The 27,979-nt window shown below is 38.5% G+C and overlaps 2 protein-coding genes across 4 annotated transcripts in view; one reads left to right on the top strand and one right to left on the bottom strand.

Annotated features, from left to right (window-relative positions):
- Positions 1–716: 716 nt before the first annotated feature.
- On the bottom strand, positions 717–5,565 carry LOC139478344 (MAP kinase-interacting serine/threonine-protein kinase 1-like). Of its 2 annotated transcripts, none has more exons than XM_071260780.1 (6): positions 5,296–5,565; positions 3,283–3,469; positions 2,794–3,150; positions 2,505–2,653; positions 1,980–2,383; positions 717–1,730 (listed from the first exon to the last, which is right to left on the bottom strand). In XM_071260780.1, the coding sequence occupies exons 1-6, from the start codon at positions 5,302–5,304 to the stop codon at positions 1,424–1,426; spliced, it is 1,413 nt and encodes a 470-aa protein (XP_071116881.1). In that variant the 5' UTR covers positions 5,305–5,565; the 3' UTR covers positions 717–1,423. The 2 variants fall into 2 exon arrangements, with proteins under 2 accessions (XP_071116881.1, XP_071116882.1); XM_071260781.1 differs by lacking the exon at positions 5,296–5,565 and adding an exon at positions 4,837–5,242.
- Positions 5,566–8,373: 2,808 nt separating this feature from the next.
- Positions 8,374–27,979, top strand: part of LOC139478343 (calcium homeostasis endoplasmic reticulum protein-like) — a 62,124-nt gene continuing 42,518 nt past the window's right edge. Inside the window, exon 1 of one of the 2 annotated variants that reach the window (XM_071260778.1) lies at positions 8,374–8,619. In XM_071260778.1, coding sequence (XP_071116879.1) covers positions 8,595–8,619 — 25 coding nt within the window. In that variant the 5' untranslated portion in view covers positions 8,374–8,594. The remainder of the gene's footprint in view (positions 8,620–27,979) is intronic. The other variant, XM_071260779.1, reaches the window with a different exon arrangement.

Genomic DNA, 27,979 nt, shown 5'->3' with positions numbered 1-27,979 from the left:
AATTTTAAATTTAAAACTGGAGAAACAAAATTGAGTAATAAAATTATCCTATACATTTTCTACTCATATTTCTCTGTCATATAATCTGCATCAATATAAAACAGTTGATATTTGAAACTTTGGTGAGATAGTTCAGAGGTTGATTGAATTTAATGCGAGATTCCAAGTCCCGAATCACAAGGCACCTCCAGCTTGGTATACACAGAAGCACTGAGTTTGCCATTTATGCTTGTTTGGCATTCAAGTATACAACATCAAATATCACAGTTTCCTTCAGAATCAGTCTCACGACATTGGACACACCAACTTGTCGAAACTGGAGACAATTCTGACCTTGCTTCTCTTACAACCGTTCTTTAAAGCATCCATGCTTACAAGACATGATTATGCAAGCCAAATGGCTCTTGTTTGCCCTTCTTAGGACCCTGAGATAGATCTCTGAAATGTCATATTGAGCTAAATGTGTAGAGGTACCATCGAAAAAATGATTTAACTAAATATTACTAAAAGATCCATTTCCTAGTGTATGCTGGTCCACTATCATGCAAGAACCAATTAGTCTTGTAAGCAAGGAGGCAATTCATGATTAATTTGAGAAACATGTCATAGTATTCCCACCATATCTATACCAAAATGCACTGTTCAAATGATAACGGAATGATCCACTTGATTGACAGTGGAATGACAGTAATGTACAATGCACTGTATACACAGACAACATAATGGTGGTGACAGGGTACAGATGATGACGACAATGGTCATGAGAGTTTGGAGTTTACCCACTCCAACAATGAATGATCAATTCGGACATGATTCTGGAACAGTTCACACATATTTTGAATGCTTGGGCTCAGAACCTGGACACTCATTGCAGTTTCTGGATAAGAGTTCATGGTCTCTTGCAACTATCAAAAGCACTATGTCTGCTGCGAGTTTTTTTTTCTTTTTTTTTAAATATGAGATCACCCCAACAAATGTAGTTTTCCACAATGTGTCAAAGGTAGCAGAGCCTGAATATCCTGAGTTGTAACAAAACCAGTGAAACGGAAACCCGACATGCACCACAAGGCAGCCTCCATTGCCGTGTTCGATTTCAAAGGCTCAATAAAAAAATACATGCAAATGTGTCAAAAATACAAACATAATAAAACAGGACGTAGACAATGGACGATACACACTGATGATGAAATAATGAACAATGTATGTAAAATGGTAATGATTAAAATACTGAATCTGTGTAACAAGTCTATGCAACATCTCTTCCCAAGAAGATGTATCTTCCCACTCGTTCTTCCTTTCTCTCTCTCACATTCACCCAACCCGCAAGTTTTGGCTTCCCTCCCCTATTCCCTACGCACCCCAACATGATGAAAGACATGGCGATTGGTCTGACTCGATATTATCTCTATGTAAAACAGTCAATTTATGCCCAACTGCCAGAACTTGGCAACGAGAGGCTGTCAACACTGGTGCTTGATCCGTAGTGTTCCTCGTCGTCACTTTGGCTAGACCGCATCGCCCGCCTCTTGGCCAGACTCGAACCTCCAGGGGGCGAAAGTCTCATGCGAATTTGAATTTGTTCTTCCATTGAGTCACTGTCATCTTCTTCAGTCAGTGACTGACCCACAAAGAATGAGGGTGGGTCTGATATCATCAAGTGTTGTTGCATCATACGGTTGATAGAAATAGCTGCCTCCGCAAAAGATTCCAAATCCTTGGTACTGTTATTTCTGCAAGAAAACAGAATCATAAGCATTATGATAAACATTTAGCATGGGAATAATCAATTACATAGAATATTACATCATATCACATAGATGTATTAGAAATGGGGTTATCATTTTTAAACATATTATGATGACAAAGACTTAACTCTCATCCTTATTTCAAAGACTGCAAGTGATAGATTTATAGATGCTTAAACAACATAATAATTGGGAGAGTGAAATTAATTGAGACAACTTTGTAACACAACATACCTTGTGAGCACATGTGGAGTAGCCAGTGGTGTGGCCGCTGGTGGCTGGCTGACCCATGGATGTTTGAGAACATCAGCAGCTGAGTAACGAGCCCGGGGGTCCCGCACCAACAGATGACGGATCAAATCCTGAACAGGTTCTGACACCTCACAGAACTCGCTCTCCGGGAAGTCGAACATGCCATCCTGGATGCGAGTGAAGAGCATCTCCTGGCAGTCCTGACAGTACTCGCCCCGCTCCCAGCCACAGTCCTCTCCACACTGGCCGTAGAACGGAGGGTAGCCGCACAGCATGATGTACAGGATAATGCCCAGGCTCCATAGATCACACTTCTTGTCGTAGGAGAACGACTCGCCCACCCAGGCATCCACCACTTCAGGGGCCATGTATTCAGCTGAACCCACCTGAGGACACAAGCAACACATTTAGAAACACTGTTATGAGACAAAATACTGTTCTCTTGTAACACCACTCATGCATCTTCAAATATTTTCACAGGTCTTTCTCTCATCTATGAATACTTACTGGTGTTAGAAGCTCTGGGGTGCGGACATCAGAATCTCCACTCTTTGGCACTCCGCTAGCCAGGTCAAAATCGCAGATCTTCAATGGAACAACCTCATCCGATTTTTGACAAAGGATATTTTCAGGTTTCAGATCTCTGTGAGCAATTCCTGCAAGAATAAGATGCAAATACCATCAACACCTGAATTCTCTGAAATTCATGAATGTATAAATCACCATTGTTACTTTACTGAATGAATTAATGTACAAATACATAAACATTAAAAATAATAATAAAGAGTTTCCTAACCTTTGCCATGTAAAAAGTCCAGAGCTTTTGCAATTTCCTTAACGACCAAACTGGCCTCCCGCTCTGAAAGGTGCCCTCTGCTCTCGATGTTGCCCAACAGCGTCCCACCAGCCATCTTGTCAAACACCAGGTAGAAGTGCTCCTCTTCCTCGAAGTATTCCACGAGGTTGAGAATGTGCTCATTCCCGCTGCACATGCTGAAGATCTCAATCTCCTTGAACACCTTGCTCCTCGACAGACAGTGATGCTTCTCAATGATCTTTACTGCATATTCCTTGTTGGAATCTTTGTTGACAAAGGTCTGGACTGAAGCATACGCCCCATGTCCAAGGATCTCACCTGTTGATTTGTACAGGTCTGCAAAGATAATATATAGAATCAGTTACTATCCAAGTAAATAAATACAATTGTTAATATTACAATGAATAATACATAATTCAACAAATGTTAATTCAGTACGAGATGTGTGGTAAATGATGAGGCACTCACCGTCAAACTTCTTGACAGGAATGTCTGCGGCTCGTCGCTTCTTCTTGCGACTGCCCTTCTGTCTGTTTAGGTGGTTGTTGTTGTCCATGTCCGAGAATACCATCTCCATTTCCATCGTGAGTGCGTTATCCAACATCAGAGAATTCGGTCGTGGTGGACTTGGTCGTGATGTAGATGAACTGTCCAGCTGAAGAGAAAAACAACCTATTAGCAAACTGTGTACATTGGAAAACAAGGATGCACAATAGTGACATCTTTGAAATATAAATACAAGACTCAAATAATAAGTTACATACACACGTCCTGCCTCTATCAGCTTCAAACCCTGCACTGAACTCATTTCTTTCACTTGCCAGTTATCAGCCATGGATTCAGTTTCATAAACTGAAATTCCTAAACTTACCACCACCTTCATACAAAGTGAAATATCAATGACCAATCAGATCGTCAAAGCAAATTGTGACTATCCCTGCAGGGAAATCCCCTTTGGGACTAACCTCCGCCAATCAGAAGCAAGCTATCAGTGGTAGGTGATGACTGGTCTATTTTAAGAGGGGATTTCCTATGACAGCAGAAGCAGCCTGTTGGTGATCATTACACCATATTAGGTTGGATGACAGCCAAGCAGGGTATACAGACACATGACACAGCCTGTAGCTAGCATTACATCCACCAGGGCATGGAACAATGAACACAGTCAGTCATTCAATAAACTAACAGGCCACCTGCCTCAATAATGAGGTGATGCTTCAGTGAACACAGTATTTCTTAATGAGGGTTAGTGCTGAGAGCATTGATGTATTTATGGCCCAGAGAGTATTTAAACAAACAGAAGAGATAATTGACTGCTTGTTAGCGAAAGTGCCTGAACATGTTGACACAAACCTTTGTCTAAAATATCTGCTTGCTCAACAACAAACTCCACATCAACAAAATGTAAATTTGTGTAAAAAATAATTTTACTTCGAAAATTTCTTTCATACTCCCCAGGTCAAATAAAAATCTGCCTTATGCTGCAGATATTTCAAGGTTGCTTATTTTAGTTTGTTAATACTAAGACCTAGTCAATCCTCAGACATGTCATTACGCTGCACTTCCTCCTAGCGAGCTAGCCACCACTCACGGAACTTGGCAATATGATCTACACATCCTCTTACATGTAGGTCTATCCTGTTAGGAGTGGAGCTGTGCCATACTACGAGCCTTGGGTAACCAGTAACTAACATCAGTCATATTTATCCCGTCTTGTTCAAGCCAAAAGATGACTGATAAGAAATATTACATCAGGGAGAGTCTATCCCAAACCAAAATTCACAACATATACAAAAACAGTTAACTAGACATGAATCTTGACTGGAATATTAATTGCTAATCTTAGGCCTAATTAAAATTCACTAGATCTAGATCTAATCAGCAACTTGAAAATTTCATGAGTTGACTAAATTACAAATTAGACCATGTGATTTTTGTTTAAATACCTGAAAACTCCATCAAAACTGAATCAAAATAAACCGTAAGGAAGAAAACACTTGATCAAATGTAAAAGTTCCACACCTTGTCTCTTCTTCCCTGGTAGCCTATCTCCCTCAGCTCCGCAGATACCTTCACCAGCTCTTTCCCTTCTATCGCTAGGCCTACCAACCAACATATCCTCTCTATAGCTTGTTCCTGACTGAGCTGATCACTTGCCAGTCAGCAGGTAAATATCTAGCCCTGTCTAAAATTACCATCGGGTTGGGCAATGAATGAGGGGGGAACGAAACCGCCGACTGGGGTTAACCCTGCCTCAGCCGAGCGGAGCTGTTGACATCAAGATCTATTTATAGCTGGCCTACCTCACAATCACTGTGTGGCTGGAGTGCGGGCAAAACAACAACAAAGGAAGCTCGACTCAATCATGACCAAGGTGATTTAGACACCTATAGACTGTTCCCAACACAACCCGATCGCATGACAGTAACGTTACATTCAGTGACAATGTTTGCAACAAAGATGACATCATTGAATACTTACATTTCTCATAATGAATGATAATTTTTCCAAATAGTCGCTGGTGGTTGAAGCCTCTGCTGACACAGTGCTTTCTGTTTGAATTTCCAAAATATCCTGCCCTGATGATAGGAACAGTAGCCGTGCTTCGATCGACTTTCGTTAAAATGCCTCTCTCCAACGTTCAATTTGCTCAACTGACATTGCCATAACAGCTAGGTGGCTAAAAGCCCAACTTTCCCTATCACTCGCTTTCCTCCATTGTGGTACTGATCCTACACCCTGTGAACGGCTGGCTCAGCCTTATATAGCACAGCCGTGCTACGTGGAGGTTGAGTCACGCCACCTGACCACCAATCAGAAGCCAGACAGTCACCTCAACACTGTTTACATCCACAAACTCGCAGTACTGCTTGCCTTATCACTAGCTCTGAGCTGGGCTCGCCAGGCAAGTGGGTCAACTTGGAGCTGTGGCTAGTCTCATCTAGAATGTGCCGTTACAAGGCTGCACAGCTAGCAAAACACTGATAATAATATGGCTGCCTGCGCTATTATCAGCACGAAAACAAAGAACAGAAGTTCAAATGTGAGACACATGAAGGAGATAATCACTTATTGCAGTTTAATTGACGCTAATCCCCTCCACAAACAGCTAGCCTGATATTGACAGAAGTGTTGTTTTTCTTTCAGTGAAGGTCAATTACCCTTAAATACTTTATTGACAACATTCTATTAATCCCTTGGTAACAGCAAAACTTAACTTTCAGTTTTGAAGCCTGTCATAGGCTTAGGTATACAAACATTATTCATGAATATAACAAAGGTGCATAAACGGCAATTTTGTTCTGAGGATTACCTGTAGTGTGCTTTATGGGTGCGAGGTGGTAGAGCATAAATACTTCTTTTCATATAATCAATCAATCGGTAGAAATCAAGCAAAATATCTTCAGTAGTTTTTATTTTGTTCCATTTATGAATTAACATTTTCCATACTGATCATGTGCTGATTGCACACAAGTTTGTATTAATAAAAAAATTTCTCACATCTTCAATTTCACAATAGGATTTTCAGGTATCAGTGCAACAAATATACAACTTGAGCAATGCAAAACAGCTATTCATATATTTTTAAATGACCACAGTACTTTTCATTCAACAAAAAGCAATTAGATATCTATCTTTATATAAATCCCTGTCCTATAAGAAACATTGCATTACCTTTAGTTAAGCCAACAATTAGTTCATGGCCCACAATCTCAAAAGATTTGGTGCCATGCAGAGGACCTTGTTACTTAAGATATTTCTTACTTTGAAAGTCAAATGATAAAATTATGAATAATATTTATGCTTTACATATTTCACTTCAGTAAACAATGATCTATGATATATAAGTATATACGGTAAATCGTTACTAAAACGAAACCCTAACTTCTAAAATACATAAGTTTAAGACGATGCTGAGCTAAAGGAATAATTAATGTTTGTTCGCCAACATTGTTACAGCCTTTTGAGCATGTCAAGTTCATAAACAAGTTTAGTATACTTTACTCTTGGTTAAAATTCAATCCAAATTTCAAGAGGATAAATCTGCTAAATCATATATAAACATATGAAATACCGAAAATGGCATATAAAATATATGCAATACATGTTGCGCATAACAAAACAACTATTTGAAGCAGTATTCAACATGTTCAAAATATTAATCAGGTACTCATCCATGATTCCAAACTAAGTAAATTTGCAAGGCAAACTGGCAATATAAGGTGATTTTGTTCAAATATTTGAATAAAACATTTCTTATTTTAACATTGGATCATTGCATTTAATGCAATAATTAATATGAAACCAAAACTTCTTTCTCTTCCTCATAATATTGGGCCTGCTGTCAGTGAAATACAAGTGACCTCTAAAAAAACATAACTTTTGCTTTAGACATGGGGCTGAATATCCACCTCTGATCAGTGATCACATCTAGTTCAATTCCTGCTAATATTAAGACATGGATTTTGAAATTCAATCAATAGCCTTGAAATAAATAACAAAAATAAACAAAAGTAAAGTAAAATGTTTGCGCTTAAGATGGCAAAGCAGTCTCATAGTTTCACAAACACTATAAAGTGATAATAAAAGTGTGAAAAAATAATAAGGGAACAGACATGGACAACTAAACTTTCTTTGTCTAAGTTAAGTGAGTTGTAAGTATTCACTTTACAATGATGTTACAGTTTGCAACACATGTTCAATACAGAATAGTCTAGAACCTTATTGATGTTAATCACAGTTGATTCCTGTTAGTCATGGGGCTGTGAGTGTTCAGTAACCACTCACAGTCACAGTGCCTAAGGCGCTTGCTGATATTTTCCAATTCAAGCATGCATGATCAGGGCAGTGACAATTAGCAATATAGACCTTCAACATGAGGCATTATCTGAGAATTTTGTCCAGATCTAAAGAAATATAAGTATATTACTATATCATAATTTAGCAAAACACATGACAAACATGAAAACGTTTCCAAACGAAAACAAACAATATAGCTAATATATATATATATATATATATATATATATATATATATATATATCCACATAAACATGTTAAATGCCACGGTTTGACTCAGAGGCAAATATTATATGCATGCTCATTAATTTATTCATGTTCATTTTATTTTTTCAAATTTAATAATCAGCACCATGACTTTATTGCAGGGGTCGTCTCAAGGACTAATTAAAAAAAAGATCGCAGCTGAACGCGTCGATTCAACGAAGCGTATAAAGCCGATAAGTCGTGCTACAAGTAGCACTATCTCGAGGAATGTTTACATCACATCAAAGTTCCCTAGAACTTTCTGGGACGTTCAAAACAAAGCCGATATTACATATCCTGTTATATAATAAATAATTTATTGGAATGCATTTGGGGCTTTGTATAATTTAAAAATGGGCTCCGTTGAAAATGACACTTACTTTAGTCATTTCTAAGTTAAAAATCCGGTTGTTTTCCATTACATGCACTCGCATCCCTCCATTATTTTTGCAGACCGCCGCCACAGGAATTCTCAGAAACGAGGCTGCATAAATTAATGAAAAATATCGTTATTACAAATGGGCAAATCTCAAAAAGTCACAAGCATTCACAATGGCGGCTATTACGACATCACAGCACTTTGAAGTTAACGAGGTCTCATCTGACCAAACAAGTAAAAAAACAGTGGAAACAGTTTACCCACAATTCCCGTGAAGGCTTAGGACGGAAGTTAGGTTAGCGGCGGACTTGTGGTGTTTTGTTGTGACTAAATCTAAACAAATATCTTAATAAGTATGGATCTCCCCAAGCCCCCAGATGGTAAGTTTGTATATAGCTATATTATATGTAATATCTTCACAAGTTTTTCTTTAAAAAAACTCGCTTAAGTACCGGACAGTCAAGATCAGGGAATAATTGTCACCTGTTTTCGTGCTATTTCACATGGTGGCATGCAGTTGTGTGAATCTTTTGGTGTGTTTACAAAGACATCGTCGAATGTTATACTAAGTGTATTTTAAAGATGTAAGCTGTCAATAGATTTACATAGCGAATTTGATCGAACCATATATCAATATTAGGTTAATTGGACATGTCTTTGTCAAGAAGAATGCAACAGCCTATTAAGTTATGATAAATGATGGTATAATAATGAGTGTCATCAACAGATTAGTGTCATAGTGTTAGGTAAGTAACTGGTTCCTTCTTAAATCGTTTATGTGTTAAGATGTTAAAATAAACTTCACCCCGTTGAAATGTTTCTATTTGTGGTTATCTGGGTGCAATACACAAGATCAGGCATGTTATAACTGATTAACCATATTGTAGTGACAGAAACTTGAAGACAGGTTCACTATTTTATATTTTCTTATTATGGGTATTATTACTTATTACTTAACTGTTTCTATATAATTTTATAATTCTCCTTTGTGGATGTTTTAGACTTGAAAATTTGGAAGAACTTGATCTCATCAGTTTGCATTTTGTGCATTTTATTAACACGTCAAAATACACATTTTGGTATCACCACTTGGTACCTGGTAGATAATGGAATGTGACAACTGTTATCAAATTTCATCAGGATCACCTGTAAGTGTTCGTAGATTGAATCACAAACAAGCATGTTTGAAGCTGCCCTGGAATTTCCACCTAAGCCAAAGCCACCTCACAGCGTTAGAAACTAACAGTTTTCATCCACTAGTCCTTATAATGATAACATATAGCAAAACCCTTAAAAATGGCAATTTTCTACTAGTCCTTAACAGTTTTCGTCCACTAGTCCTTATAATGATAACATATAGCAAAACCCTTAAAAATGGCAATTTTCTACTAGTCCTTATGACTGCCCTTTACCATTGGGCAGTTTGGTAAGGACTATAGGCCTAGTGCCAATTTCTAACCCTGCCTCACTACACTTTGTCTGTATTGATTGAAAAGACAACTTTGTTACCTATGGCATAGATCCTTCTCCTGAGAAGTTGTGGGTGTATTTCAAAGTTGCTAAAAATATACCTAATAAACAGCATTCTTGTGCACAATGATAAAGACTGCTAACATCATGTGACTGGTCAACTTCAAAACTTAGGCCTGTATAGTATCTGTAACTGCATTGCTATTGACGCCATGAGACCGAGTCTGCTTTTGAATCTTTAGATGAAGTGTTGTGATAGAAAGTGGCTTAGGTGGAAATGCCATGACAGTTTCCAAAAGCCAAAACATCTGACATGTCCGAAAGATGAAGTTCTTGTGGTAAACAAACAGGTTGAATTATAATGGTTCAGTGGTTGGCGATCATGTAAGATTCAGAGTATTTTTTATGTTGATGATTCAGAAATACAATAGTGAATATCTGTCATTAGGAATGAGAGGAGACAGCTGTTTTCCTGGTCCCTGCCCATAATGATTATCATTCGTACATGTAGTAATAGTAACAGATTGAAATGTGAGTACCACCCCAGAAAACCCCTTCCCCAATCACTGTTGTAGCGCAAGGCAGACACCCTTGGAACTCAAATACAATGTGTCTGGTGAAGTCACAGTAGCATTATAAGTGTCATATATTTACACAGCAGTAGTAGCGGTTGAAAATAACAGTTTTAGTCCACTAGTCCTTATTATAACATTTTGCAAAACCCATAAAAAGGGCAGATTTCTACTATTACTTATGATACCTCAACTATTGGACTAGTGCCAATTTCTAACGCTGAGTAGTACTCTTTGAACTGGTGCCTATGCTATGCATTGAATGTTGTAGGGCACGGGTGACCAAGATGCTATGCATACATGTAGTTGGCAGGTCAGAAACCTATGATCTCGGGTTCATATCTGGGTTCACCATGATTTTGTTTCTAGGTTTGTGAGCACCATGGTCGTGGGTTCACCAGCAGTAGAAATTGGCACTAGTCCTGTAGTCCTTGCCAAACTGACCAATAGTTAAGGTATGATAAGGACTAGTAGAAATTTGCAATATTTAAGGGTTTACTATATGTTATCATTATAAGGTCTAGTGGACTAAAACTGTTACTTTCTACCGCTGTTCACAATGGTGCACAATGTGGCAATAAGCCCAGCTCACTCGCTCATTGAATATTCTCTAGGAGTCTCAGATGTAATTGTTTGTTTCCTGCAAACCTCAAAGTCGAAATATTTACCTTGGCCTTGATGCCGAGTAACACATAAACACCAGACATGCTAGAGAGAACAGCTTTGAGAGTTGGTTAAATAGCAGCACTAGTTGTGGTTTGAGTCGCTACGTAATAAATATGTTGTAAGTGATTGTGTGCCATTTGATTGGCTAACCAAGCAATTCTGTTTGCGTTTGTTTCCATAAACCCAAAAGTGTGAGGCCACATCACTAATGGATTCTGTTTTCTGATTGGCTAATAATAGAATCCGCCAGCCTTGTGTTGCATTATTGTGTTTAATGATGTCACTGATTTCGTACTGTTGTCCACAGGTTTGTCGTTGTTATAATAATAATAACAACAACAACATTATTATTATTATTACTATTATTATTATTAGAATTGACTTCAATATGTTTTTGCATTTATGCAGGTACAAACACAGATTTAAACAGTACATGAATGAACACCAGTTTTTATGTTTTTACCTCCATAAACACAAAAAATACACAACCTATTACCAGACAAAGAAATGTTTTGATGAATGCCCTACCCTTATTTACCATGGCTTGTGGCAGGAATTTTTCCATATTGTTTGAATCCAAGATTCACCCTGATTATTATGCTTTTTAGTGTGATTTTTTATTTGTCAGCACCCTACCCCATTGCTCATTGATTGGGTTTCACCACAGTTGTAAACACAGTCATAGTGGCCCAGTTGACATAAATTCCCGGTGCCTCAAGGCACATATGGAAATCACATTTTAGATTAGTTCCTTCTGATGATTATTTAAATCTAAAAACAGTGAGAAATGTCCTTGGCCCAATTAAGCTGTACAAATCTCATGGAAAGGGATAAATATAAGAATATAAGAATATTTTCTTTAAAATGAATTCTCCTCATTGGCAACTTGAATTCCAAAGGTCATACCCAAACATTTTTGTCAGTGCCCATGTCACACTTTAAAGAAAACAGACCTGTGAAAATTCGGGTTAGAATAGGTCTTCAACAACCCATGCTTGTCTTAAGCAAGTGGTAAGTAGCAACAAGCAGAATAAGGTGGTCAGACTCACTGACTTGGTTGAAGCATGTCATTGTGTCCAAATTGCGTTGATTGATGCTCATGATGTCAGACTTGATTATTTTACAAACCGCCATCATAAAGCTAAAAAGTTGCTGGGGGTGGCATTAAAGAACAAACGACACCAGCTTTAATAAAAATGTCTTACTTACTTACTTACTTTGGAGATTTAATGTGCACTTTCCGACTGATGCATATTTCGCACACGGGCCCGGCCAGGCCATTTAATGTGTTTCCGAAAGGGGCGAAAGTGGTGTGTGCAACCCAAGAGGGGGCTTTAGGGGTTGCTTATATAGAATTTGGGAATTTTGAGATTTGGAATAGATGCCGATGGGGTTGGGGAGTAGAACTAAGGGAGCTGGATATGGTGGATGTTTGTTTGTTTATGTGATTTTGATTTGGTAGATTATAGTGTTTTTAGATGCGTTTTATTAGTTCCGTTTTGATTAAGAATACGCCTAAGGCCTTGAAGTTTTCTAGTTCATTTTGTGGGTTTAGTATAATAAAAATGTCTATACCTGCAGATACTTTGTACATTTTTGCTTTTGAAACATGGTCATCCTGGGATCTGTATTTCTTAGTCTGCCACCCCAAAGTGTATTACCCAGGACTAGCAAATCCAGACACCAAGGTACTTCTCTGAGTAAATAGAATCTTGGGTCAAGTAATGCACAGCTTCAATGAAGCTGATTAGCTGTATGACAATACTCACTGTTTGTTGGTCCAAGCATTGTGATTCTTCTTTGTGAAGGGTAAGATAACAAGGTGCCAATTAACACTAGGACCTTCACACTTTGTGATTATGTTATGATCTGCTGTAAAGCAATAACAACTGCATTGATAGCCCTTTTGTACATGAGTCAGCGTGACAGCTGTGTGATAGGGTGATGTGTGCCAGCCATTGACAAATAAGTTTCAGGGCGTACCTAGGTAAATTGACACATACCAAAGATGTGACTGATTTTAATACTTTTGGAATGATATAGAAAGTGACAAATCTTTCAATATCTAGGTGCATTTTATTATGATGATGTGATCATATTGATTATTTTTGCCAAGTTGCAAGCAAGACTTCATGTGTAGTCTGCTCTGCCAATTGGTCTCTTTTATAATAATATGATCGATTGAAGTTTCACAATTTGAAGTCATAGAGTGTATTGTTGATAAATGCAGTAATTTCAGTAAATACAGCTACAAGTCAGCAGTGTGCAGTTCACTAATCTGAGACTTCAAAAGTTGTAACATATTTTAATCATAAGACCTTATCAAACTTATATATTGAAGTCAAGGGGTCCTTGTCTTAAATGTAATGTTAAAAGTTAAATTTATGGGGCCTCCTAGATTCAAAATACTATAGCAGGAACCTGAAGGTAAACAAATTCGCCAGAATGTTTGGTTCTCAGCGATGAAGAGGGATTTTCAAATCTTTTTGTCTGCTGTATTTATTTTGCTATTACTGTGTGAAAAGGTCAGATACTTAATAGCATAGGGTACCTATTTCCTATGATGTGGGGACAAGTGTGGTATAAGTGGATAAAAGGTTCACTTGTCACGCCAAAGGCCTGGGTTCGATTCCCCATGGGCACATTTTTTGAAACCCCTTTATAATAATAGCTATTGTACATGTTCATAATTAAAAGTTATGATACAATCAAGGACCTGATTATAAATGGTGTGGTTATTTTTTTTCCAGATGAATAATGTATTAAACATAGGTTAATATCTTTTCACATTGTTTTCTCTGCGCTTTTCAATCCTGAAGTATATGCAAACTAAATGGTGGCCATCTTGGAAAACACTTTCCTTGGAAAAATGGCCGCTTTTTACATTCCTTAAACGGACATATATCAAAAGGTTTTTGACATAATTTAAAAAAGAAAAGTGTTTTTTTATTCATATTTACATGAACTAAAAGTAGATGTATAAACCTGAATAACATAATGTATGTTCAAAATTAGCCTGACCCCCTTAGTACTAGGACAGTGTATTCCAACGTCACTCACTCATCCTACCATATGGTGCCCAGGAACCCATGCTAGCCAGAAAAGAGGAGAGAAATGATTGGTTAGTTTCAATATCTGTCACCTGGCTCATTATCATAATTATACTCTTCCTACAAGCCTCTGATTCTTTACAGAACACTATTATATTGTTGGAATGGTGATAGGTGTAGCATAAAACAAGACTCACTCTTTTATTCTCACCATATTCATCAACTGATGAACACTAGTTCTGGAGAATCTGTCAGTGAGCATAGTCAGCACCACATCAGCCCTCTAAGTTGCGTTTTTCGGAGGGAGCCAAGCGATCCTAACATGAATATTTTAGGAGCCAAACCTAAGATTTTAGGAGCCAACAGATATCTTAAGTAGATATTGTCACCAGTTATGTTGACTTTTGGCTGTAGTTTCAGGAAGCCAGTGGCGAGCAGGAGATAACTTTAGGTCGCCAACCATCGATTTAAGTTGCATTTGGCCACCTATATGGTCGTTACTTAGAGGGCTGCACATGTTTGTTTTAATTCACTTGAAATGTTGTGATAATACTGAACCAGTACTAGTACTGCTCAAAGAGGTTTTGAGCCCAATCGACTTTCACTATTGTGAGTGAGTGTGGTTGATTCTATATTGAACAGTTTTTCAGTTATGTCTAGGGATGGGTATTGGAGGTTTAAAGTGTATCACAATATTTTGCAAAGCACAAGGCCGTATTGCGATACATATCTCAATATAGTGTATAATTCTAAATTTTTAATTCAGAAACAATCTGATACATTAAGGTGTGAACTGAAAATCCTAAATGGAACAAAAGAAAATGCTGGTACAACATAACGTTTACTCAGTCAATAAATACGCAGCTATCTTGGGGCCCCAGATGCTCGCTCCTGGGCAGCGGAGGCATTTGGCAAGTATACATTAAACAAATGATAAAAATCCCAATTTGAAATCACCCAATATATCGAGCATGAAAAAATGATATTGTGGTACATATCTTTGAAAGAATAAACCTCAACTTACTGTCAACCGGTAATACCCCACACCCTTAGTTATATCACAGTGTGTAAGCTCAATGTCAGAGGAAAGGGTTGAGTGATGCAGGTCATACTGTTTTACCACTTTCATAAAAATAACACATTCCAACCTCACTTACAGTTCATTGTTCACAAGTATATCTTTGTACAATAGAACCTAAATGATAGCATTTCATGGCACAGTTCAGACAAAGAATCAAAGTGTTATATTGTATCCGATGTGTTTGTGGTATAAAACAGATGGTGTGAATATCATTGTGTAAACGTGGTAAACACAGTAAAGTGTATTTGTTTATTTATTGTTACTTTCATCAGCCTCCTTTTCACAAGGTTATAGTATTCAGATATGAGCTCTTTGTTAGATGGGCTTACAATGCTTATTCAACTGAATAATGTTTCAGACAGGCTTCGAAATAGTGGTTTAAGCCTTAGACTGTCCTATGTATATTGACAATCCTCATATATGCATTTTTTTGGTGTTAATGTGTTATTGTGAATACAGGTTTATCTTTATTCTGTTTACCAGTTGTTCATATAAAAATGGAGAAATATGTAGACCATGTGAGTCACTTAGATGTCCCGTGACTACAAGGGTGTTTGTCAGTTTTCCACCTGTTGGTTTCCAAGGTACTTGCAACATAGGAAATGCCTGCACTTAGTGACTCACAGGTTCCTGCTTATCTCATGAGTACATTGTACTTTGTCATAGTTCAGTCTTCTTTTTAGCAGTCTTCTTGTTTGTTTCATGACCCACAAAATTAATTAGTAGTGTCACTCTCAGCATTTTTATAAAAAAATAATTGCAGGCTATCTGGTTTTCCTGTAACCCGTTAAGATCCGGGGTAGAATAGGTCTTCAGCAACCCATTCTTGTTGTGAAAGGCGACTATGCTTGTCGTAAGAGGTGATTAACGGGATTGGGCAGTCAGGCTTGCTGACTTTGTTGATGCATGTCATCGTGTCCCAACTGCATGGATCGATGCTCATGCAGCAATAGAAACTAACATGTTTAGTCCACTAGTCCTTATGATAACATCTAACAAAACCCCTAAAGTGAAAATGGCAAATTTCTAATCGTCCTTATGATACCTTAACTATTGGGCAGTTTGGCAAGGACTACAGGACTAGTGTCAATTTATATCGCTGTCATGATGTCAATCACTGGATTGTCTGGTCCAGACTCAATTATTTTTCGGACTGCTGTCATATAGCTGGAATATTGCTGAGAGCGGTGTTAAATAAACAAACAAACAAACAAATCATATTTCCTGTAATGTAACAAACTGTAACGTTATGCGGAATATGTTCCTTCTCTGCATAAAGTCAACTGCATTTTGAACTTCCTTGTAGATAAGATTCCGTGTAATTGTTTTGTGAAGTTCACCTTGCCATGAGACCTGTGTAGATCCGGGGAGAATAGGTCTTCAGCAACCCATGCTTGTGACTATGCTTGTCGTAAGAGGCGACTAACGGGATCAGGTGGTCAGGCTCGCTGACTTGGTTGATGCATGTCATCGGTCCCAATTGCGTAGATCGATGCTCATGATATGAATCTCTGGATTGTCTGGTCCTGCCTCGATTATTTACAGACTGCTGTCATATAGCTTGAACATTGCTGAGTGCAGCATTAAACAACAAACAAACAAACAACCAACCTTGCCATGATTACTGAATATTTTCTTAGTTTCAAGGACAAAAGGGAAACTTTGGTTATTTGATTTTTATTTTGTATATTAATCACTGTTAAGGGTCGATTTGTGGGTCTGTTCAATTTTAATAGGTCACCTTTGAATGGAGGTAGTTTTAGATGGAAAGGTAAATGAAAACTACTTTTTAAATATTCAAGATTAAAAAACCCAAACATTTTCTGTTTCTCAAAGTAGGTCAAGATTTTTCTGTTTTTACTTATGTCTTCCTTTCCTCTCTTCCTGCAAATACTGGAAAATATAGGACCAGAGTCCCTCTATACCTGGTGTTAGAGCTGACATACTGGTGGGTTAGTGCAATGGATGGCCACTGGCTTACATGTTGTCTGGGTTTGAATTGGTCCTCAGAATGCCTTACTAGTTGTATGAGGCTACTTGTAGTCAGGCTTGGGGACTCGGTTGATTGTGTTTCATTATGCCCCAATGGCGTGGACCGATACTCGTAATATCAATCACTGTTTTGTCCGGTCCCAGCTCAATTTTCTAAACAGGCTGCCATCATATATAGCTGGAACATTGCTAATTGTGGCGTTAAACAACAAACAAACAAACAAACTTAAATGAGGATTGGGTGGTGACAATGTGGGTTCCGAGGTTGTGTTGAAGTACACGGAAGTGGCAAGTGCTTCATCATTGAGTTAAATATTATTTACAGGCTCTAGTGAAATAGCTAGACTATTGCTGACAGTGGTATAAGAAGCTCGCTCACTCACTCACTCACTCACTCACTCTGCCATTAAACGTAGCTTGTCAGCCCCTGGATGGAGTCGTATCTACTGACAGAGCAGTGGAGGAAGAAGCCTGATAAGACAATTTCAGCCTGGGTAGGGCATTACGTGATTCCACCTGAGGCTGAAGCAATTCACTGCAAGTTTGTCAATTTATGGTCACTCTATGTCCAGTGCCCTCAGGGAAGAGCAGGAACATCAATATTATGATGGTTATGGAAAGGAGGTAACCCTACACACGTGGTGATGTATTTAATTCCAAACTGAAGCAACTATTATGGCACTACATGGCTCATTGTTACACTAAAGATATGGCATTACCGTATAACTGGATACATGAAAGCATCAAAATGCAAGCTCTAGGTTGTCAGAAAATGTGTCAATTTTATACACCAGGGGTCCAGAAAATTTTAAATCCCAATCAGACATTTGCATTTAGGCCACGCCCCCTTGAAATGGTGTATTTTCGTATTACTTTTCACACACATTAAAAGTTGTTACGTATGGTGTTCCCTCGTTATTGCGCGCTTCGGTTATTGTGTGCTTCGGTTATTGCGCGCTTCAGTTATTGCGCGCGGTAAAGCATGGCTCCCAAAATTTACCAACATTTTTAATAAACTCAAGTTTTCCAATCACACGATATTTTCCCCCATCTCAGAAAACATTATCAGCTGATCACCGCGATCACGTAACACCGGAAGTACCAGTGTAATAAACACTCTCTTTTCAATCAATTCCAATAGTGCTTTCTGCCCAAAATGTACTGACAAGCACACATTGAATATTGTATGATAATAACTGCAAACAACTCTACATGTTGTACTCAATAACTGTACATACATGATCCTTTCAAACTGCAATCCCCGGGTTTTGCCTTGACGTACAGAAGTGGGTCCAGAGAACCCTAATAATTAATTGTAAGGGTCCTTGCAGGCAATATGAGGGTCGTGTAAAAAGTCATGTGATGATGTAACGTGCAGGACATTTAGCTAATCACTTAAGAGGCTGGAATGGATCAGTGATCATGTGGACAGTGGTCATCTGATGGATGAAATGACAGACTGTGCTGTAGGCACTATGAAAATAATTGTGCATCACTTGGGACGCAGTATATATTTTTCTGCGTCCATTCTCTACATTGTGCGTACTGGATGCGCATTTGTGCGTCACGTAAAACCCTGAATCCAACAAAGACTGAAAAAGAACTACTTTATCAACCGTTAAATTATCTGGTTATTATTGTGATTTGATACCTCTGATCAATTAATCTATCAGAGTTCCAAACTCATGGTAAAATTAGTGTTTACTTTTGCTCACGGCACCAATGTACGTCACAGCTCCCCGAAACTGTGACCTAGTAAAGATAATGAACACTGAGTCTGGATGTGGCTTTGACGTGCGATGTGGGATGATGACACAATGATTTGTCCCAGCCCAGACATATCACAGTGTTTACAGGTGTCAATAATATGTGCAATGCGATAAGACTTAATCAGTATATTATCATGATTATGGGTTATCTGAAGCAGACAGCCATCTCATTGTTATTGTTGTCTACCGAGTTTCAGATCAATGTTCTCGGATGTCCATAACAACATCGGGTGATGTGCTTATCTCATAGCTGGGGATGTCATTGTATATTCGATATTGATGTATTAGAATTTAGTAAATTTTTAATATTAATCCTATTTCAATACAAATTTATGAATGTTGATACTAAATTAACAATTCATTTCAGAAACATTTACATAAATAAGATAACCAGGGTTAAAATTTTTAACATTAAAATGGACCAGTCCCTTTTATGTTTAGCATTAGATTGCAGGTCTACATCTACATCTTTGCACATACAATTTCCAGTCAATGACACCCCTGCTGATAACCTTGATCAAGTCATCATCAACAGGATTTAGAATGTATTTGTGTTGTAATCTTTGTTGAAGGAACTAACCTAATTGCAAGAGCACTTTTTGAGTGAGTGAGCGAGTTTGGTTTTATGCTTCTTTTTGCAATATTCCAGAAATATCACAGCAAGAGACACCAGAAATGGGCTTAACACATTGTACCCATGTTGGGATTCGAACCCAGGGCTTTGGCATGACAAGAGAACACTTTGTCCACTTGGCTACCCCACCGCTCCATACTTTGTGAAGGTGCACTTAGAGTGACGTTAGCATGATTAGAGCTGCAAGTTATAGGCATAATTCTGTTGAAAGAATGGATCACTGTCAGTTATGCCTAGATAATATTCGCAAGAATAGGCTGTGAAAGGTCTCAATATATATAATACAGTTATTGCAGTGTAAAGAGACCATCCCCACACGACAGAAAATGACTGGAATTTGAGAGTTGTCTTGAACATGTTGAAAATGCCTTGAATTGGAGATTCTTCTTGAATATGTTGGAAAGGCCTCACATCGAAAGCTTTACCTTGAAAAGTCCTTTTGAGGATTGTCTTGAAACAATCTTGAATTTTAGGATCGCTTTGAGAAGCCCCTTGCATTTTTTAGTTTAATCTTGAAAAGGTCTTGAATCATATGAATTGTGAAGTTTTGTCTTCAAAAGGCCTTGAAGTTAATCTTGTAAGGCCTTGAATCTTGAAAGTACTTTTGAAGCCTTGAATTATGACGAAGTGGATTGAAAAATCTTCAATTGTCAACATGTTTTGTACTGCAGATAACTTTGTGTCCTACGGACTGGTGAATTGTTCATGGAACAAAAGATGACATATCGCTTTCTCAAATTATGCAAAAGTGAAAAGTTTTGAAGGATCATTGACATTAATGTTCAGTTAAAGTACTCTGTCTGGGCCCCGTTCCACAAAGCGATCTTAGCGCTACGATTGTCGTAAGTCAGTGTTACAGAATGGGAGTTACGATCGACTTAGCGCTAAAATCGCTTTGTGGAACGGGACCCTGTAGCCTGACATTTTGAAATAAATATGATGAAGATTATGGTGTTTAGTTCGGCAAAGCAATTTACATTGTGATGACAAACCTGCCCTGGGCCTGGTTGAAGTATTTACCACGCTGAGCACCAGGTTTCATACTCTATATGGGTAAAATATGTGGAGACAATTTCTGGTGTCCAATGCAGGGATGTTTGTGGAATATTGCAAAGTAGATTAAAAGCATCTGCATCCCTCACTCACTCAGCAGCCTCGGATGTTGCTCGACCCTGGACCATGACTATACAAGGAGTACTTCAGCACAACGGTACTGAGCTGCTTCGTGTTGTGTAACACATCGTGGAGCCCAGCTTAGTGGGAGGCAAAGAGGATTTCTACCAGACGGTCGATGTCTCTTTTTACGTCTCCAGCTAAATGTCACAGTGCCACACCCTAAGAAAGCTATCAGACATTTGGGGAAGAGAAATGGAATAATTAAAGATGTGAATTGATTTGTGAATTATTTGTTTTATAACCTCATTCGACTCGTGTCATGACATGGCATGACCCAATCAAGCATTGGCCCAATACATCAAACTTCAGTCTCCTGTGTTCCTTCCAGACTTGGTAGTGTGGGGCCCCTTTTGGGGTTATAAAACAGGAATCCCGTACCTCATGCGACCACTTTTACCAGATGGCACTGATCACTTTTTGGTAGATGGCAATTCTGTAGCAGGTTGTTTTTAGCTGATTAGTGTGAAAAGATACATCTAACTCTTTCAGGTGATGACATTATTGTGGATGCATAATACAAAATGCATTTTATTGTGGATCCAAAATGCATTTTGCCTTTTACATATGCTTGTGAATCAAGGGTTGCACCTTTTTCAAAGCCTAGTGGTTATTTCTTCCGGTCCAGGTCTTGATTTGTTGTAATTAGTGCAATGTGTGAAACTGAAATAGTGTTTCGATGTACAAATTGTGCTGTCACGCATGCAATCCTTGTTAATTAATATTGTTGGACATATCTTTCATGTCTTGATCTTGTCAAGAAATAAGCTTAATGCCTTTAGTCAGTTTCCAAGGACGTCAAAGACTCCAAGGACATTGTGTGAGAAGGTTCCGTGTGGCGGCGGCGCTAAGACCCACATTGACATGATAGGATTTGGGGGAACCGTTTATCATGTTTAAAGTAATCTCATTAATTGCTTGCCGGTACAACTCAGTGGCCTCACACCGCCAACAGTGCACATCGGTGACGTGAATGGTTATATTTTGGTTGTGGTTTGACGTCAGTATTGAGGGTCGTGCCACAATAATCTCGTCAGCACATGGAGCTGCAGGTGACGCTCGGATGGAGTGGCTGAGGATAGCATCTCAAGATCGTCTCACTACCCACAGGCAATGGGATCAGTGTTCAAGGCTATCTTCTTGACATCACAAGGGATGTAGGACTTTGGAAGTCCACATTTTGAGTAATTGTATCAAGGGAGAGTAGGTCACAGATTCAATTGCGGGGTTGGAAATTAATATTTATTTTCACTTGTCTGCAAAAATTATCTGCTTGAAAGTTGCCATCTACCCAGTGGTAAAAGCAGCAGTTCACAAGGAAATGTCACTCGTCTTTCCTGATTTTTACTTGTCTTGGACTAGCAGACTTATGTCAATATGATAATTCCTGGTGATGACTAGTTTGATTAGCTTGTTTACTGTTTCCTTGATTGGGTTTACTAAGAGTTGCAGGGATGCAGCCTGCTAGCCCATCTGTTTGTCTAATGTTAATGGTACCCTTAGGGCTTGTAGAACTTCCAGCTGTTTAGGGGGTGTCATTCTATGTTACCTTATTCAGCTGCATCCCTGGACTTTGGTCCCTTGAACATAATTCATGGAGCTGAGATGTTACCACAGTTTAAAACTCTGATGTCATACATGAAATAACAAATTCTTATTTAGTTTACATGTCTTTTAAATAGTAAGAGAATAGAAACATTTTGATTTTGTATTCTGAAAAGGAAATGAACATCGAATCCAAACATTTACCAACTGTGAAAAACTGACCAAAATAAGTAAACAGGTAAAGCCATAAAAACCTGCTCATGTAATCCTGCCTCCAGTGCTTACTGCTTATGAGGGTTCCGATGACAGGAATTACTGTGGACGTGACCGTAGCACTAGGAGTCTGACTGCCATTACTCCCATACTATATCCTAAGTTACATTAGGCACAGCAAGCTTACTTTAGTTGGAGTAAGAGAAGCATGTCAAATACATTATACACCCTACAGTGGAGTTTTCAAGTCTACACGGGGCTGTTGGGTAGCCTAGTGGTTATAGCGTTTGCATGTCACGCTGAAGACCCGGGTTCGATTCCCGACATGAGTACAGTTTGTGAAACTAATTTCTGGTGTGTTCTGCTGGAATGTTGCTAAAACAGTAAAAGTAGCGTAAAACCATACTCACTGACTCATTCAAGTCTACAATGCAAGCATGACTTGTACCAGTGTTAGGAAGGGTGATTGTTAATTATAACAATACATGAATTAATTTTTATGAGAGCATTGAAATCCAAATAAGATGATAATAAATAAATCATTGAAAATAAATTATTTATCAGAATACTGAGTAAATTATCATTATAAAAAATATACCATCAACTTATTTAACATGCATACATATGTTACTGTGTAGACAGGACAGGAGACTGTCTATTGTAGGCAGATTTCTAACCAGAACCACAGTGTTATTTTAATATGCCTATCAGTGTTGAAAGTTCAGCACAAAATTCATGGTGTCCTTCTAGCTAAGCTTTATGTTAGAACTGACCTCCTCCGTGGTCTAGTGGTAGAGCATCTGCCCGGAGAGCGGAAGGTCCGGGGTTCAATCCCCGGCCGCATCATACCAAGAGACGTTAAGAGATGGTACTTGATGTTACTCTGCCTGGTGCTCGGCATTAAGGGGCTAAAACAAGGACTGGTCAGCTCGGAGTCAGTATACTGTGTCCGAGTGGAGTATTCATGTTAAACTGCGGCATGGTATCTCAGTGGGCTAGCACTACAAATCGGCATCAGTCTAGACTTGTACAAGCAGCCACACACACATAAGTGCAATAATCTTGGATGTGACGTTAAACCCTATTTCACCTCACCTCACCTTACGTTAGAGCTTTAAGTTAAATCTCTTGATTCAAATACAATGTACTTAGATCATGCAACACCCCTAGGGACCCATTTCAAACATTGTCTGTATTTTGGTAATAAATATCTCTTTGATCAATGTTTGTTCTTGAGTTTGTTACTGTGATGAGTTAAAGTCTGAATGTGGACTAATGTTTGCGTCACCAGGTGTTTTAAAACAGCTGGGTATTTCAGCCCCATATTGGGCTGCGTATTAAGTATTCAATGGAAAGAATCAAGAAAGATACAGAGAGTTTACATGCTGCAACCCGCGTGAGCTGATGTTAGTCATGCTAGTTGAATCATACCAGATATGCTCATTGCTATGCAGCCATTCAAACACACACCTGCCCTTGTCATTGATGGATGATCTAAAAATAGCAGTCTGGAAAAACCCACAACCAATTGCCAGCTGATTTGAAACTTCCTCATGTATCGGTGAACAATTGTCTGTGACGTGGAATAATCCATTGTGTTGGAGTTAATTTTAGACGTGACTCCATTGTATTATTAGTGATGTATGCTTTGGAGAAGTATGGCCTGATATGATGTGATGTGTCACTTGAAATAGGATCGGATGATGATCTAATTTCTGCTGTTAATTCATCAGTATGATGGCTTGTGCATCCTCCTTAACCCTTTCGCCCCGACTGCCCGATTTATCGGGCAGCATAAACCATGTTCTAATGATTTTGATTTTTTTCTTTTTTTCGGTCAGAAGATTTTGCTTTTGCTTTGCCATATTTTCAATTATTTATTTGTTTCATGTTTTATACCTCTTTGAAGATTAAGCATGAAACAAATGAAAAATTAAAAATATGGCACATCAAAAGCAAAATTTTACTCTTTCTATCTGACAGGTAATTTTCACAGGATTGAAACATCATGAATTTACAGGCCGATGGTCAAATTACTGCACAACCAAGAAAAGTACTGGAAGATCATTATCTAGATTTAGAAGCCACATGATTTGCTGATAAGAAAGTTAACCTAACACGACATATGCTCGTGTCCTTCAAACTTCATGCAGCGATTTATCATATCAGAGTAGCAGATGTGATTTTAATGAGATTGAGATCAGCACTGAATTCAGCTTTCCTTATCTTTAAATAGGTTCTCACCATTTGAGGGGTGTGGTTGGAATTTTTTTTCAAGGCAGGATTGTTTTTTCAGCCACTGTTTCTAAACATAAAAAAAAGATTCTCTGAAAGAAGAAGCATAGCTTGTCATGGCATCCAGCATGTCCAAGGAACTATCAAAAACTATTTAAATCAGATCTGATTTCTTACAGTATCACACAAAGATCTGAAGACATCCCATTACAGGTCAGTCAGTATGACCTTACATCTGACCAATCAGAGTGTCCCTTACAAGATTGCGAAAGTGAAAGTTTGAATGTGTTTTCTAATCACCCAACCTTGAAAAGTTAACGTGGGGCATTCCTACCACCAATTATGGGTTGTATAACTAATTCTCTCACTTCTATTGGATAAAACATTTAAAACAGAAGAGACCATCCATTTCTCATGGGAAGTACTGCTGTAGTCTTTTCCGTCCATTAGACATTCCATAACTTTCCTTTGTTCAGATTTCAAATTTTGAATCGAGGTACGGTAACAAATATTGAGCCCATGGAATTCATTGAATTGTACTTTTAGTTTGAAAATCCCCAGCCCTCCTCATCAAGTGATCAGCCCATGTGTACCACAGACACATGTCACAATATAGAGTGAGTTGGGATTAACGCCGCTTTTGACAGTATTCCAGTTATATCGCGGTGAGTTAGCTTAATGTGGGAGGAAAGTTCGATGTGATGCCAGTCTCAGACGTTTACCACTTCGGTGAAACCCACGAGCACGGGTATGGTGCTGACAAACCTAGAAACATAATCCGGAGAACGGGGATTCGAGCCCACAATCATAGGTTTCTGGCTGCCCAAGGGACGCAACTCTGCACAGGGAATCACGGTGCCTTAGACAACTGGGCCACCCGTGCCCCCCACAATATGGAAGTACGATAGTTTTCCCCTATAGCTCTCTGGTGGAACTTTTAAAATCTTTAAAATGCACTTCCAATCTGTTGCACTGACTTCTAGAATATTTGCCTGGTCCTGAGGAATGTGTCTCTTTTAAACCTAGAGGTGGCATCTTCACGAGGCAAGGGAGTATACTAAATGTATAAATGTGGTGTCTTGTCAGATCCTACAGGTGGTGCTCATGGTAGTGTCCCATCATTTGTGAACAAATGTCCAATCATGCTGTAGACAAGAAAATGAAACATGGTGGGGAGAGCAGGGCTCGATTTAAGGAACTTGATTTAACCTGCACCAGCTGCATGTTGACATGAAAACCTAGTTGCACCAGACTTAACCAGGTTGCACCAGACTAAACCAGGTTGCACCAGACTAAACATGGTTGCACCCTGGTCCCATAAATATATCAAAGTTTAAACACAGATGCATCAACTAGTCTAAGTAAGTAAAATCTCCGATCTGCACATGGTGCATTTAGATATAGATATTTGGTTGCGTTTTTCAATAATAGGTTGCACTGTTGCATGTTTTATATTGCTAAATTGAGCCCTAGAGAGTAAGCAACCAGGTCAGCAAAAGTCGGTCAATCTGCTATGAAAAGAATAATAATGTCAATCTTTGGTTGACACATTTGTGCTGTGAAAACTAAGGACAGAAAAGACAGCTGGCTGATAACAGAGGTCAATGGTGACAGTGGTGACTGCCAGAAATATTCCTTTATCAATCTGTGACATGAACAGGATGCTCAAACTTTGCATCATTTATCAATTCTTCTTTCCATATGATTTATACCCTACTAAAGTTAGTATTTGCAAAAGACAATCTACATGACATCAGCTGTGACCTGGGCAGTCTTCTTGTATCACATCAGAGCTCCAGATAAGATGCGTATCTGCGTAAAATACGCATCAGAAATGCAGAAATATGCAGTAAAACAAAATCTAAGCATAGCAAATATGAAACAAACATTACAGATACGCTACAAAAATAAAACTTGTGCGTATCATCAAAATATTATGAACTAATCCTGCATATTTGATTACCATATCAGCAACTTAATATTTTGAAATTATAAACGGGCATTCTGTCAACCTTGCCTAACTCCACGATGACAGTTATATCATGATCATTTGTCATCACACTTTGTTATGGAAGTATTGTGGTATTTTTGAGTCCCATGAAGCTCTCGAACCCACACAACACCAGTTTGCAGGGACTAGATGAATAGTGTTTTAAAATATTTAACTTAAGTATCCACATGTGTAAAAACTAATGGGTAACAGAAATTTGAATACCCAGATAGAATTACTGATACCCAATAATTTTAAAATGCATGGGTAAAATACCCACAACACCAAAAGCTTATCTGGAGCTCTGCACATAGGTCACTTGACTTTCAAATGGAGTCAAACTTGAGATCCTGGAGATTATCTGTAAATTTGTCCACTCCAGAATAAGAGGATGTAGCAAAAAGAAGTACGATAACCTTAGGGTTACAGTAATAGAAGTACGATAACCTTAGGGTTACAGTAATAGAATTACGATAACCTTAGGGTTACAGTAATAGAAGTACGATAACCTTAGGGTTACAGTAATAGAAGTACGATAACCTTAGGGTTACAGTAATAGAAGTACGATAACCTTAGGGTTACAGTTATAGAAGTACGATAACCTTAGGGTTACAGTAATAGAAGTACAATTACCACAACACTACCACAGTTGAGGTACAATTACCACAACACTACCACAGTGGAGGTTCAATTACCACAAACTACCACAGTGGAGATACAATTACCACAACACTCCCACAGTAGAGGTACAATTACCACAACACTACCACAGTAGAGGTACAATTACCACAACACTCCCACAGTAGAGGTACAATTACCACAACACTCCCACAGTAGAGGTACAATTACCACAACACTACCACAGTAGAGGTACAATTACCACAACACTCCCACAGTAGAGGTACAATTACCACAACACTACCACAGTAGAGGTACAATTACCACAACACTACCACAGTAGAGGTACAATTACCACAACACTACCACAGTAGAGGTACAATTACCACAACACTCCCACAGTAGAGGTACAATTACCACAACACTACCACAGTAGAGGTACAATTACCACAACACTACCACAGTAGAGGTACAATTACCACAACACTCCCACAGTAGAGGTACAATTACCACAACACTTCCACAGTAGAGGTACAATTACCACAACACTACCAGAATAGAGGTAGAATGACATTTAATTGTATTTTTTCTGATGACACAATGCAGCTCACGTGCCTATCTCTTTTTCAAGCTTCTAAGGACTCTTTTTTTATAGTTTATATTCACTACTATATAAACAAACAAAATTCTAATGTGCCTCATGGCGGGGATGGTGATAACGCAGTTTTCTTG

This window comes from Haliotis cracherodii, unplaced genomic scaffold (assembly GCF_022045235.1).
Source record: "Haliotis cracherodii isolate W230 unplaced genomic scaffold, xgHalCrac1.p SCAF_4, whole genome shotgun sequence".
In the NCBI taxonomy this organism is placed as follows: Eukaryota; Metazoa; Mollusca; class Gastropoda; order Lepetellida; family Haliotidae; genus Haliotis; species Haliotis cracherodii.
The sequence above is the reverse complement of the archived record's forward strand: the minus strand, read 5'-3'. Positions and strand labels throughout refer to the sequence as shown.

Bases quoted from the DNA above. Each gene is read 5' to 3' on its own strand.
- LOC139478344 (XM_071260780.1), bottom strand. The intron at 3,151-3,282 runs GTGAGTGCCTCA...TTATCTTTGCAG, and splicing joins TCCTGTCAAGAAGTTTGACG to ACCTGTACAAATCAACAGGT. The intron at 1,731-1,979 runs GTATGTTGTGTT...GTTTTCTTGCAG, and splicing joins ACTCCACATGTGCTCACAAG to AAATAACAGTACCAAGGATT.